This window comes from Crotalus tigris, unplaced genomic scaffold (genome assembly GCF_016545835.1).
Source record: "Crotalus tigris isolate CLP2741 ecotype Arizona unplaced genomic scaffold, ASM1654583v1 scf7180000019276.598803, whole genome shotgun sequence".
Taxonomy (NCBI): Eukaryota; Metazoa; Chordata; class Lepidosauria; order Squamata; family Viperidae; genus Crotalus; species Crotalus tigris.
Window position 1 is genome coordinate 379859 of NW_024097468.1, and position 14633 is coordinate 394491.

The following is a 14633-nucleotide window of genomic DNA, read 5'->3' on the forward strand; positions in this document are numbered from 1 at the left end:
TGATTCACATAATAACAAAGTTGGAAGGGATCTTGGAGGTCTTCTAATCCAATCTCACCACTTTCTGAAGGCAAGCTGTTCCACTGGTTCATTGTTCTGATTGCCAGGACTTTTCTCCGTAGTTCCAGGTTGCTTCTCTTCTTGATTAATTTCCATTTGTTGCTTCTTGTTCTGCCTCTCATTGCTTTGGAAAATAGATTGACCCCCTTTATGGCAGCCCCTCAAATGTTGGAAGACTGTTGTCACGAAATGAATTGAATTTCATATGAAATAAAGGAAGACTTCCAAGCCTGTTTTAGGTGCAGCGTACGCCTGGCTGAGCACTGTGATGCAGCTTTCCCTTTTCGCCAGTTTGTGCAGGCAGAAGTAGCTAAGCTCTCCTGTCTGGTAATAAATTCTCTCCCAGGACTAACCCACCCCAAGAGGCTTCTTAGTCCTCCCTGGAGTGGCTTGTTGCTTGGAAAAGAAGGGATTCTCTCATGATTTCCTCTTGTCCTGTGAGACACGATGGGGGAGCATCTCCTTCTTCCAAAGACTGCAACCATTAAATCGTGCTTTTCCTCACCTCTCCCCAGTTTTGTTGCTGCTCTTTAAGGATTTTTCAGTTCTGAAGTCCTCAGGGCCCCTTCCTTGAGCTCTTAGAATAGATTAGATTAGAGTAGAATAAGAGTTAAAAGGGACCTTGGAGGTCATCTAGTCCAACCCCCTGCTCAAGCAGGACACCCTATACCAGACATGTCAAACACAAGGCCCAGGGGCCAGATGCGGCCGCGAAGTAGTTTCATGGGGCCCACGAAACCATCCTGGAAACAGTGAGGGAACGGCCCCCGCTGCCTTGGCCCTAGCTCAGGCCAGCAGGGAGCCAATGTACAATTTTATGGTGGCCATCTTGGCACTTGCCCCGGTGGACCATGCCTTGGTACTTGCCCCAGTCCCACCCCCTTCTGCCAAAGACCCTCAGATTTGTCCCACTCCTTCCCAGGCCCCTACAAGCACCCTTGACGCGAATGATGTAGAACTGGCCACGCCCACCCAGTAGGCCACACCCACCTGCCCCCCCAGGGCAACCGCAATGCTGATGTGCCCCTCAATGAAATTGAGTTTGACATCTCTGCCCTATACCATTTCAAACAAACAGTTGTCCAGTCTCTTCTTAAAAACTTCCAGTGTGAAGTACCCACAACTTCTGGAGGCAGGTTGTTCCACTGATTAATTGTTCTAACTGTCAGGTCCTGGGGTGGGAGGGAAGGAAAGCCAATGAAGTCCCAGGCGGTATTAACAGGGATAGAATCGAGATCACTTGAAGTGTTAATACCACTTTACAAGGCCTTGGTAAGCCACACTTGGAATACTGCATCCAGTTTTGGTTGCCACCAGAGTAAAAGATGTTCAGACTCTGGAAAGAGTGCAGAGAAGAACAAGAAAGATGATTAGGAGACTGGAGGTTAAAACATATAAAGAATGGTTGCAGGAATTGGGTATGTCTAGTTTAATGAAAAGAAGGACATGGGGAGACATGATAGTTGTGTTCCAATATTTGAGGGGCTGCCACAAAAAAGAGGAGACCAACCTATTCTCCAAAGCCTCAGAAGGCAAGAAAAAAAAAATGGATGGAAACTGAACAAAGAGAGAAGCAAGCTACAACTAAGGAGAAATTTCCTGACAGCGAGAACAATTAACCAGGGAACTACTTGTCTCCAGAAGTTGTGGGTGCTCCAACATGAGAGGTCTTTAAGAATAGACAGCCACTTGTCTGGAATGGTATAGGGATTCCTGCCTGAGCAAGGGGTTGGACTAGATGAACTCCAAGGTCCCTTCTAGCTCTGTTATTCTGCATTCTATTCTGAAATGGGGCAGGGGATGCCCGTTGCACTTACCTATTGCGAACTCGTCAAAGACGATGGCGGTGGAGCTGCTGCCCAGGGCGTTGGTGACGGTGAGGATCACCCTGTACTTTTTGGTGGAGAAGAGGTGGGGGTAGCGGATGTAACACCTGTTTTTGGGCCCCGTGTCCTTCTCACAGACGATCTCCTGGGAGTCGTGTCTGGGGGAGGGGGGCAAGAAAAAGACGTCAGGGTGACATACGCATACAAAAGAGGGGCACAATTGCCACCCCCAATCGAATGGCTGCTCTCTGGACTGTTTACACCCCCTTGTGGACCCCCCTGCAGGACCCCCCCATATCAGACATCTCGGTGCTCCCTCCAGCATTGGCAACCCTCTACTGCACCCCCCCGGCCCACTCCTCCTGGGGTAAAGGGACTTATGCCCTTCTGATATGGGTCTAGGGCAGGGGTCTTCAAACTTGGCCCTATTATGACTTGTGGGCTTCAACTCCCAGAATTCCTCAGCCAGGCAAGTTGGCTGAGGAATTGTGGGAGTTGAAGTCCAGAAGTCATAAAAGGGCCACGTTTGAAGACCCCTGGTCTAAGGTATCTGAGATACCAACGCACCCCAATGGGATTGGCTCCTCCCACTCGGTCTGGCAGAAGGGGGCCTCCTGCAGATCCCATTGGTCAGGAATTTTGGCTAGCTGGGTCCAGGAGAAGAGCCTCCTCTGCTTTGGCCACCACCCTCTGGAACACCATGCCGCCGAAGGTGAGATCCGCCCCCCTCTTTGGACTTCTGGAAGGTTCTCAAATCTTGCCTCTGCCAACTGGCCTGAGGTCCGGATGTGGGTGTCCCATTCTGGAGACAGCTACTGGCCCTAGGACAGTGGTGGCGAACCTTTTAGAGACCGAGTGCCCAAACTGCAACCCAAAACCCACTTATGCATCGTCGGGTGCTGGGTGGGTGTGGCCCATTGGCTGGGTGTGGCCCATTGAGTGGGCATGGCCCATTGAGTGGGCGTGGCTGCGGTGGTAATGGCAGACTGGGTGGGACTAAAAAGTTCAATCAGTCAATTCCAACTTTGCAAGATCTTTTTTTCCCCCCCCCCCGAGAAGTTGAAATTGACCGATCTGCAGGAGGCCCCCTTCTGCCAGACTGATTGAACCTGTTTTTTTTTTTTTTTTTTGCACACGGTGGCGGAGGCCTAAAGCGAAAAGGTTTTATAAAAGCCAGCTGAAGGCCTAGGACTGGGGTGACGGCACGCGTGCCCACAGAGAGGGCTCTGCGTGCCGCCTCTGGCACCCGTGCCATAGGTTCGCCATCACTGCCCTAGGAAGAAAGTCGAACCCCCACCCCATAGTATCCTGGCTTCTTAACTTATTTAATCCCTGTTTATTTAATGTTTAATGTTTTAATGTTTTGTGCCTCTGTTCTTTTGCTGTTTGCAAGCATTTTCAGAACTTGGTAACTGTATTTATGTATGTATGTATGTATGTATGTATGTATGTATGTATGTATGTATGTATTTACTTACTTACTTACTTATCTACTTAATTTTATTTATTTATATTAGTTTTACAAATAACTCAAGGCGGCAAACATATTCAAGATCAGGGGTAGTCAACCTTGGCTCTTTTATGACTCGTGGACTTCAACTCCCAGAATTCCTGAGCCAGCTATGCTGGCTCAGGAATTCTGGGAGTTGAAGTCCACGAGTCATAAAAGAACCAAGGTTGACTACTCCTGTTCAAGATGCTTCCTCCTCGTATTTTCTCCTCAACAGCAACCCTGTGAGGTGGGCTGGGCCGAGAGAGAATAACTAGCCTGAAATTGCCCAGCTGGTTTTCATTCTTAAGGCAGGACGGGGGAATTGTGGGAGTTGAAGTCCACCCATCTTCAAGCTGCCTTTCCTGAGGCACAGCTTGTAACGCGAACTCAGGAACTGCATCTTGTTAACCAGCTTTTCTGTATTGATTTATCTTATTTAGAAAAGGAGCTCCATTTCCTTAACAACCAGGGGAGGCACACCAAAAATACTATAAAAGCAGTCATAATCGTAAACATTTTGTTAAAGTAAGGCTATATAACACGTTAAAGACTAGAACAGAAAACTTTAAAGCTCCAGATCAGGGAAGCTCCCTGAAAAGCATTCAGGAAAACCTTCCTTATCTGTATGGGTGGTCCTCAACTTACAACAGTTCACTTAGCAACCGTTCCGAGTTACAACAGTACTGGGAAAAGCGACTTATGACAGTTTCTCACACTTAACGACCGTTGCAGCTTCCCGAGGGGTCACGTGACCGAAATCCGGATACTTGGCAACTGAATCATTATTTATGATGGTCACAGTGTCCCGGGGTCATGTGATCCCCTTTTGCGACCTTATGAGAAGCAATGAGGAAGCCAGATTCACTTAACAACTGGGTTGCTAACTGGGTTACTAAGTGAATCACTGCAGGTCGTAAGGTCATAAACTGTAGCAAAACTCATTAAACAAATGTCCCACTTAGCAACATAAATTTTGGGCCCAGTTGTGGTCGTAAGTCAAGGACTACTTGTAAATCTGTGGTTACAACCATTTTGCACATCTGAGGTTCTGGACCTCCAACTGACTGGAGGCGTGCAAACTGGATTTGCCCCCCCCCCGCCCAGACCCCCAAGGTCTGGCTTCCTAGGATGCATCTAAGTGTTGAGGATGGACTTTGTAGTACTAACAACATGGACCTTATAGCACTGTTGTACTTGCTAACTAACATAGTGATTTTGTATTTTAATTTGACTTATTTTTCTCTCTTTTTAAAGCAGACATGTCAAACACAAGGCCCGGGGGCCGGATGCGGCCCACAAAGTGGTTTCATGTGGCCCGTGAAGCCATCCTGGAAACAGTGAGGGAACGGCCCCCGCTGCCTTGGACCTGGCCCAGGCCGGCCGGGAGCCAATGTACAATTTTGTGGTGGCCATCTATGCTGAAAGGCATTCAGTCTTAGCTCCACAAGGTCGTCTGGAAACAGCGAGGAACCAACCTCTGCTGCGTCGGCTCTGCCCCCTGGGTGCATGCTGGGGAGGTGTCACCTTTGTGAGGAATGAAGAAATGCACCATGCCTGGGCGCCTGCCCTGGTCCCACCCCCTTCTGCCAGAGACCCTCAAATCTGTCCCACTCCTGCCCAGGCCCCCACAGGCACCCTTGACGTGAATGATGTAGAGCTGGCCATGCCCACCCAGTAGGCCCCACCCACTCCATCCACCCCCACCCAGTAGGTCACACACCCTCTGCCCCCCCCCCCAAGGCAACCGCAATGCTGATGCCCACCCCCTTCTGCCAGAGACCCTCAAATCTGTCCCACTCCTGCCCAGGCCCCCACAGGCACCCTTGACGTGAACGATGTAGAGCTGGCCATGCCCACCCAGTAGGCCCCACCCACTCCATCCACCCCCACCCAGTAGGTCACACACCCCCTGCCCCCCCCCAAGGCAACCGCAATGCTGATGAGGCCCTCAATGAAATTGAGTTTGACACCCCTGTTTTAAAGGATGTTAATGGTTTATCCAGCCATTGCCGACACGAATGTAGAATGGATGGGTTGATAAGTTCTAACATTCTTAAACTGAAAAGATAAAAAGTTGTTTTGTTCCCCAGGTCAGGATAGGAGGAGACTGGGTTTGTTTTAATAAGATGTCTGGAGTGTATCTTCTGAGAAGAGAAGCTTGTTAGAGCTAATTGGTACCTGGTTTGTCTCTCCAAACAACTGTGTGATTCCTCCCCCCCTTAACATCTTACATTTTACGCCCCTGCTTTCGTCAGACTTCATTTAAACGAATGCGCACGTGTTGCTACATGTAATATGTTTGACTCCAGGTAACTGATTTCCTACGCAAAGGGGAAGTTACTTTTGTCCTGTCCAATCAATGTTATTCTTTTAGTTCCCCTTTGATGTCTTGACTATAAAAGAGAATGAAAGCCGAGGATCTGTCTGAATGAGAGAAATTCTTTTTCATCAGAATGTTCTGAATAAATGGTAATAAAATGATTTTCCTGTCTCGTTGGAAAATATGTGTCCCGAGGCACGAGCCTAGAAACCGCATTTTGGCCCTCAGTATGAAATGAGCCCCCTTGGCAGGACCAGGTTTGTCCCCTGCCCCCACCCCCTCCCCAGTCTGGGGTTCAAGGCTCAAGGCCCAGATGGCTGGAATGGAGGCCAGACCAAGCCCCAAAGGATTTGCATCAGGAACTTCTCTCCTTGTTCCCACCGGATGCTGGTTTGTGATCTTGGCTTATTCTCCTTCGTCCATCCGAAGACCGACTTACATGACGGTGATGTTGAAGGTGTCGGGAATGTAGGTAGGGCTGGGCAGGTGCCAGCTGCAGTAGAAGCCGATGGGGTAGTTGTTGGACCGGCACATCAAACTGGGCTCCCGGGGCGGTGCTGTGGGGGGGGGGAGAGAGAGAGAGAGACAGAGACAGAGAGAATGAGAGACACAGAGAGAATGAGAATGAGAGAAAGAGAAAAAAGAATGAGAATGAGAGAGAGAAAATGAGAGAATGAGAAAGAAAGAGAATGAGAGAAAGACAGAGAAAGAGAATAAGAGACAGAGAGAAAAAGAGAGAATGAAGAGAATGAGAGAGAAAATGAGAGAATGAGAAAGAAAAAAGAAAGAATGAGAGAGAATGAGAGAGAGAGAAAGAAAATGAGAAAATGAGAGACAGAATGAGAGACAGAGAGAGAGTGAGAGAGAGAAAAAGAGAAAATGAGAGAGAAGAGAATGAGAGAAAATGAGAGAATGAGAAAGGAGAGAATGAGAGAGAGAAAAAAGGAGAAAATAAGAGAAAGAAGAAAAGGAGAGAAAATGAGGGAATGAGAAAGGAAAAGAGAGAGAGAGAGAGAGAGAGAGAGAGAGAGAGAGAGAGAGAGGTCAAATTTCCACGCTCTGCTGGCTGCAACTGAGAATATTTTCATTCCCTTCCAAGAAGCAATACAACTGACCATCTGCTGCTTGCCTTGTGATTGGGGTTGGGCTGGCTGATAGAAGAGAATGTTTGGGTTGAAGCGTAACAGCCACCATGTAGGACAGGCAGGCGGAAGACTAGCAGAACATATCCATTTTTATTTATTATTAAATCTATGTTCTGCCCATCTCGTTTCTATGTGACTCTGGGTGGCTTACAGCATAAAAAAAACATCAAAATCATCAAATATAAATAGATACCCAATGAAAGCACAAGGAGAATAAGTATTTCATGGTATCCATGAACACCAACTAGCGATCCAAAGACTTCTTCGTTGCACAGGAGAAGGACCGACTCAACCATAGTTTCAACTGGGAAACCGTGAGCATCCTAGATCAAGCTAATTCCAAAATGCTAGGGAATTTCTGGAAGCCTGGCATTTCCAGGCAACTCAGCTATCAATAGACACAAAGAAATAAATAGAGATTAGACACCGTTCAAAAGAGACAATAAAAAAAAGCTAAGAAGCAAACAAAAGGATCAGAATATATCCTGTCTGGCAGCCAAAACCCAGATAAACAGGGATTAAGACTAGACAAACAATCAAGCAGAAAACAATAAGCCAATCAAGGAACTACCAGCTCAGATAAATAATCAAACAATAAACAACAGCTTAATCAAGGAACCACCAAGAAGAAAACAAAAAACTCTCACCGACACTGACAAGGCAAGCCACTATAACTAAATAGAAAGCTCACTTCGAGCACTGATGATGTTCCCTAGTCAGGTAATGAAACGTCTGCAAGAAAACAGCCAAGCTCAGAGAGCACCAAGGACCCCACAATCCTTCTTGTCCTCCTCTTCCTCCTCCTTCTCTCCATAAACCCCACTCCCTTCTAGCACTGATGACATTCCCTAGTCAAGTAATGAAACATCTACAAGAAAACCGCCAAGCTGAGAGAGCACCAAGGACTCCACCTGGGGCTCAGTTAAGGTGGCCGAGTCTTCCCAAGTGTGGGAAGTCAGCCCCCCACCTGAGAAGGAAATATTAAAAGGGCAGAAAAATATATTTCCTAAAAAGATATTAAAGAGACAGAAAAGCACGCCCAGTTTTTCTTAATAGCCCCAAGTCTGCCTCCCCCAAGCAGAAGCCAGCTCTGTACAAATGCAGATGTAAACCATCAGGAAAGTTGGAGCTAGAAGCTTAGGAAGACAAAGACACCTAAAATCTGCATACCACACCCAAACTCTAAGAGTCATTAGCCCCAGCACTAGGGAAGCAGGATATGACCTTTGGGACATAATATGATTAACTCAGGTCAAAATACATGACACAGGAAATACAAAGCCTCAAACAAGAACAGGAAATAATCTCCAAACAAAAGGCTCCAGAGGGTATAAAAATCTACTCCCCACATGTGCTCAGCCCTTTTTCTCTCCTTTTTTTCTGCCAGAACCATCTTCTCCTCTCCAATAAACTGCAACCTTCTTTCTGAAGCAGTCACCATGTTGTTCATCCCCGGCTTGGACTGAACCACGATGAAGACTTTTCTTCCAACAAGAGAGCAGAAGATGCTATTTCCCCCAAAAGATGAGAGCTTCTTTTGTGGGGGGAGGGTCCTACATTAAGTTATTTCACATAGCAATTCTTAATCTAAGTCGCAAGCCACAGCATACTCTGCTCACACAGTCATCCACCTGATGGCTTCATATGACCCCCACTAGTTAGGAGAATGAATGCCTTCCTACCACAGGCTGAACCACAAACCATCTCCAATAATTACAAGCCTAGATCAAGAAGTCAAGTGTGCATCATGCAGTCCTTCTCACGCCTGGCTACAGCAAGGGGGGGCAGTGCCCTCATTGAGACCCAGGTCTTGTCCTTTCAGGTCAAGCTCAATTGTGCTCATAAATCACAGAACACAGAATAATGGAGTTGGAAGGTACCTTGGAGGTCTTCTAGTCCAACCTCCTGCTTGAGCTGGAGACCCAGCCTATACCATTTCAGAGAAGTGATTGTCCAGTCTCTTTTTGAAAGTCTCCAGTGTTGGGGCACCCACAACTTCTGAAGGCAAGCTGTTCCACTGGTTGATTGTTCTCACTCTTAGGAAGTTTCTCCTTAATTCCAGGTTGCTTCTCTCCCTGATTAGTTTTGTCTTGTCTTTTGGTGCTTTGGAAAGTAGTTTGACCCCCTTTGTCTTTGTAGGAGTCCCTCAAACATTGGAAGACTGCTATCATCTCACCAGCTCGAGGTTGACTCAGCGTTCCATCCTTTTGAGGTCGGTCAAATGAGGATCCAGATTGTTGGGGGCAAGAGGCTGACTCTGTAAACTGCCTAGAGGGGGCTGTAAAGCACTGTGAAGCAATATATAAGTCTAAGTGCTAATGCTATTGCTATCATGTCTCCCCTAGTCAAATATTGGAAGATGCTAACATGTCACCCCAGGTCCTTCTCTTCGTAAAACTAGACATACCCAATTCCTGCAACCGTTCTTCCTATGTTTCAGCCGCCTGCCTCCTAGGCATCTTTGTTGCTCTTCTCTGCACTTTTTCCAGTGTTTGAATATCTTTTTTGTAATGTGCTGACCAAAACTGGATGCAGTATCCCAAGTGTGGCCTTACTAAGGCTTGGTAAAGCGCTACTAGAACTTCATGTGATCTTGATGCTATCCCTCTGTAAATGCAGCCTAGGACTGCATTGGCTTTTTGGGCTGCTGCTGCTGCACATGGCTGGCTCGTGTTTAAGGGACTCCAAATTGAGGACTACCTTCATGGTGTCAGAAGTAAGTCTTCATCCTGGTTCATCCAAGCCGGGAATAAATAAGCAACATGGCGACTGCTTTGGGAAGATGGTTGCAGTTTATTGAAGAAGCAGAAAGATGGTTCTTGCGGGAAAGAGCAGAGGAGAGAGAAGGGCTGAGCACATGGGCAAGGGGTTTTTTATACCCCCTCTAGCCTTTTGTTTGGAAGTTTCCTATTCCTGTGGCATGAACTTTGAGGCTATTTCCTGTGTCACGTATTCTGACCTGAGCCTAGGGGTGCCTCTCTGGTATACTTGATGGTATTGGGGAGGACAGTCCTCCTTTTGTAAGTTCTGTCCTCCCTTGAAATGTGTCCTCCTACATGTCCTCCTTTTCGATATTTGAAGACTAATCTGCAGGGCTTTTTTTTCTCATAGAACTCTCAGAACGGCGTTCCGGCACCTTTTTTTGATGATTTTTTTTTTCAACTTTTGCATGAGCTGTGCTACTCCCTCTATTGGCTTTCGAAAGCCAATAGGAATTGCTGCTGAGAGCAATTTTATTTACAATATTTTTTCTTCAATTTATTTGTGTCTTCCTTTTCATTGTAAAAAAGTTGGTCACCTTAGTAATGGGTTAGTCCTATTATGTGCCAAAAGTCATATCCTGCTTCCCTGGTGATGGGGCTAATGACTCCTAGAGTTTGGGTGGGGTATGCAGATTTTAAGTCCCTTTGTCTTTTGAGTTCCCTGGCTCCAGATGGTTTTACATCTGCATTTGTATAGGGCTGGCTCCTGCTTGGGGCAAAGGGATGAGGCCAGGGTTGGTTTTTGGTTTTAAAAATCCTTTTGAGGAAAAATATATTTTCCTGCCCTTTTAATATTTCCTTCTCTGGGCTAACTTCCCTCAGTGGCATGGAGGTCTGCTGCTGGCCTCCTTTATGTCCGGCTACTCTATTATCAAATGGAGTTAACCATCCCCGAATCTCTGCTTCTCTTCCTTCTTTTTGGTGCAGTTATTTCCTTTATATGTTTATCAGTGCAGTGATGCTCTGGCCAGGAAGGACCGAGAACTTCAATTTAGTCCTAATGTCATTCTCTGTCACCCTTCCAGTCCCCTTCAATTAGAATTATAAATCGTCTCTCTCCTATCTTTCTTTCCTTGTAAAATACCTTAATTTCTCCTCCGTATTAAATTTGGCTTTATGCAAACAGAAGCCGCTGGCAGCAGACAGCTCGATCTCTGCATGAATGTAACCCTGACATTTGGCCAAGTGGATAATAACAAACGGTGTTTAATTTTTAGCGCCCTTCCTGGGTTATTCATCCATCGTGACACGGAGACAGGAATCCCTGCAAGCAAGCTTGTTCAATTTCCAAGCCATTAACGATTCCATTAATCGTCTGTCAATTCTACGGTCCAATCTATGCAATTAGTAGACTAATATTAAGGGGGTGATCATCATTTCTGTTTATCTAACTGACATTGGCCAATCTTTGCACGGAAGAAAAAAATGTCACTTCTCTCCAGCCCTCAAACCAGACAGAGTCTCTGATCTGGCAAATCCTGCCTGTGCCAAGGCAATATTTTAAAAATGGAATATTAGAGTTGGAAGGGACCTTGGAGGTCTTCTAGTCCAACCCCTGGCTCAAGCAGGAGACCCCATATCAGGGGTGTCAAACTGCCAGCCCGCGGGCCGGACGCGTCACGAGAAAACTGCGCCCATCCCATTGCTGGCAATGGGGAAAAAGCTCTGATACATTGCACGACGTCACGTGAGGTCACGAGTTTGACATGTCTGCCCTATATCATTTTAGACAAATGACTGTCCAACTTCTGGAGGCTGGTTGTTCCACTGATGAATTGTTCTCACTGTCAGAAAATTTCTCCTTAATTCCAGGTTGCTTCTCTCCTTGACTAGCTTCCATCCATTGCTCCTTGTCCTGCCTTCTGGTGCTTTGGGGAATAGCTTGACTCCCTCTTCTTTGTGGCAGCCCCTGAGATACTGGAACACTGCTATCATGTCACCCCTCGTCCTCCTCTTCGTTAGACTAGACATACCTAGTTCCTACAACTATTCTTCATAAATTTTAGCCTCCTGCCCGCTAATCATTCTCGTTGCTCTTCTTTGCACTTTTTCCAGAGTCTCAACATCATTTTTATATTGTGGTGACCAGAACTGGATGCGGTATTCCAAGTGTGGTCTTCCTAGGGCTTTGTAAGGTGGCATAGCAGAGCTGGCTTTGTAAAACAGAAAAGCATAGCTGGCTGGGGGATTCTGGGAGTCGAAGCCCACCCATCTTAAAATGGCCAAGATTGAGGAACACTGATTGAAGCTAACAAGCCTCAGTATGGAACTATCTCTCGTAGCTGCTAAACGTGATTAATGTAGCGGAGGGGTATCAGTCCCAAAGTTACTGATATAACTTTGGGACTGTGGCATATAAATTTAACAATGAAAAGCTTCAGTTGTACTATCTGGTTACCTTCTTTGCTCAGAAAAGTTTCTGCATTTCTAATTCTGTTAGAAAAGATGCTCCCAAACTCCTGCTTTTTTTTTTTTTTTGCTAACAACTGAGTCAAAGGTTGGGCCGACCATTCAGCTTTTGACACTCATTCGACAGGACTAATTTGACAAACCCAACCTCTGTTGCTTGCTGACACCCCTTCAAGGCAGATCTGTAGATTGGTTTTTAAAAAAGCGGTTTTTTTAATTAAAAAAAACAGTTAAAAAAAAGCTGCTAAAAAGGAGAGAAGCAACCTAGAACTAAGGAGAAATCGCCTAAGGGTGAGAACAATTAATCAGTGGACTGGCTTCCCTCCAGAAGGTTGGATGCTCCAACACTGGAAGCTTAGACAGCCCTAGATCAAGAATGGCATAGGGCAGTGATGGCGAACCTTTTAGAGACCGAGTGCCCAAACTGCAACCCCAAACCCATTTATTTATCGCAAAGTGCCAGGGCCGCATCAGCATTGTGGTGCCCTGGGGGGGGGGCATGGGGGCGTGGCCCACTGGGTGGGCATGGCTGCAGTGGTCATAGCAGACTGAATGGGTGTGGCCGGGTGGGTGCATCCACCTTGATGTTGCTTATGGGGGAGATGCCTGTGGGGGCTGGGCAGGATTGTGGGAGATCCAGGGGGTTTCTAGTGGGTGGGGCGGTAGGCAGGAGGCTCGTCCTGCAGGGTGAGGCAGGGGGTAGGGTGGGGGTCCCATTGCTGTGGGGCAAGGTGAGGGAAGGGTGGCTGCTGCTTGACACCATCAGCCCCCACACAGAGACGCCAGCATGGGGGCATGCTTTACCACCTCTATTTGAGCTTGCTAGCTAGCTGCTTCGCCTCCTTTGTGCTGGGTGGGGCTGCCGCTCTGGGCACCCGCGGTGGCCTAATGGACCTGCGCGAACTGGTGGCGGCAGGTATGCCCACAGAGAGGGCTCTGAGTGCCACCTCTGGCACGCGTGCCATAGGTTCGCCATCACTGGCATAGGCTCTCCTGCTCAAGCAAGGGTTGGACTAGAAGACCTCCAAGGTCCCTTCCGACTCTACTCTTCTGTGTTCTAAGTTGGCCTCCAGCAGACCAGCTCAGCATTTCTCTGAGCATGCCCTCCCCCTTCCTCTCATCCTGTCTCCCCCTCCCTCCCTCCCAGCTTCCCTGGCCAATTAAGAGCTTTGCATTAGAAAGGGAAGATCAAATGGCAAAGCCCAATCAATAGAGGAAGGGAGGGGTGGGGGTTAATGCTGCTTTTGGAGGCAGGCCAGAATTCAGGGGTGGGGTGGTGGTGGAGAGCAAGGCAGGAGGGGGAAAGAGTAGCCGCCAAAGATGGAGAAAGGGAGGATCACCAGGAGCTTCCTTACCAGTGGGCTGGGGAAGGGCCCGTCTGAACGCTGAGCCTGGAAACAGGGAGCCACATGCGTTATTGAGACCAAATTTCCAGGTAGTCTTTAACTTACAGCCACAACTGAGCTCCAAATTTTCACTTTTAAGCCAGGCCCTTGTTAAGTGGGAGGAAGGTGGGCGGTTAAGCATTAGGAAATAGGAATAAGGAAATAAAAAGCGAACTTTACAAGCTTTTGGGCCACAGTTGTTCAGCCAGTCACTGCAGTCGTTAAGCGAATCATCAAGTGGCCGTTAAGTGGATCTGGCTTCCCTCACTGACTTTGCGTGTCGAACGCCGGCGGGGGAGGTTACAAATGATGATTGCACGACCTCGGGACACAGCAAACCATCATAAGTACAAGTCAGTTGCTCAGCCCCTGGGTTTTGATGATGTGGTCACAGGGATGCTGCGACGGTCGTGAAAAATGTTCATTGGTCACTGCTGCTGTTAACTTTGAATGGTCACTAAAGGAACTGCTGTAAGTCAAGGACCACCTGTGTCTGCATCTCTCTGGATTCCCGAGCCTGCGGAAGGCCTCTTTAACAGGGCTCATTCCCAATTGCAATGTATGGCTGTGAAAGCTGGACCATAAGAAAGACTGAGCGCCAAAGAATTGAGGCCTTTGAACTATGGTGCCGGAGAAGACTCCTGCGAGTCCCCTGGACTGCAAGGCGATCCAACCGGTCAGTTCTAGAGGAGATCAACCCCTGACTGCTCTTTAGAAGGCCAGATCCTGAAGTGGAAACTCAAGTACTTTGGCCACCTAATGAGAAGGAAGGACTCACTGGAGAAGAGCCTAATGCTGGGAAAGATTGAGGGCAAGAGAAGAAAGGGACGACAGAGAATGAGGGGGCTGGATGGAGTCACTGAAGCAGTAGGCGTGAGCTTCAATGATCTCCAGAAGATGGTAGAGGACAGGAAGGCCTGGAGGAACGTTGTCCATGGGGTCGCGATGAGGTGGACACAACTTCGCAATTAACAACAACCGGCATTTAGGGGAGGGGGCTCTCAGCTTGCTCTTTGGCTGGACAGGGGTGTAAAAAGCCTTGGTAGCTCCTGGCTGCCCACCATCTGATGGGCACAGGAGATGGCAGGAGTAGAGCAGCTGTGCCCAAGAGACAAAAGATGGGTGGTCTTGAACTACCTGTGCACCGTTGCCCACCTAGGAAGCCTAAAGGGGTCTTCCCAGGGGTCTCTTTCAGAGAGAGGGGCAACTTCTCTTCAAGCTATTGCCCTGAACC

The 14633-nt window shown here is 47.7% G+C and overlaps 1 protein-coding gene across 4 annotated transcripts in view; it reads right to left on the reverse strand.

Annotated features, from left to right (window-relative positions):
• CNTFR (ciliary neurotrophic factor receptor) overlaps positions 1-14633 on the reverse strand; it is a 215328-nt gene that overhangs the window by 25519 nt on the left and 175176 nt on the right. For all 4 annotated transcript variants that reach the window (XM_039361481.1, XM_039361480.1, XM_039361479.1 and 1 more), the window contains exons 4-5: positions 6138-6255; positions 1878-2044 (exon numbers count right to left, since the gene is read on the reverse strand). In XM_039361481.1, coding sequence (XP_039217415.1) covers positions 1878-2044; positions 6138-6255 — 285 coding nt within the window. The remainder of the gene's footprint in view (positions 1-1877; positions 2045-6137; positions 6256-14633) is intronic.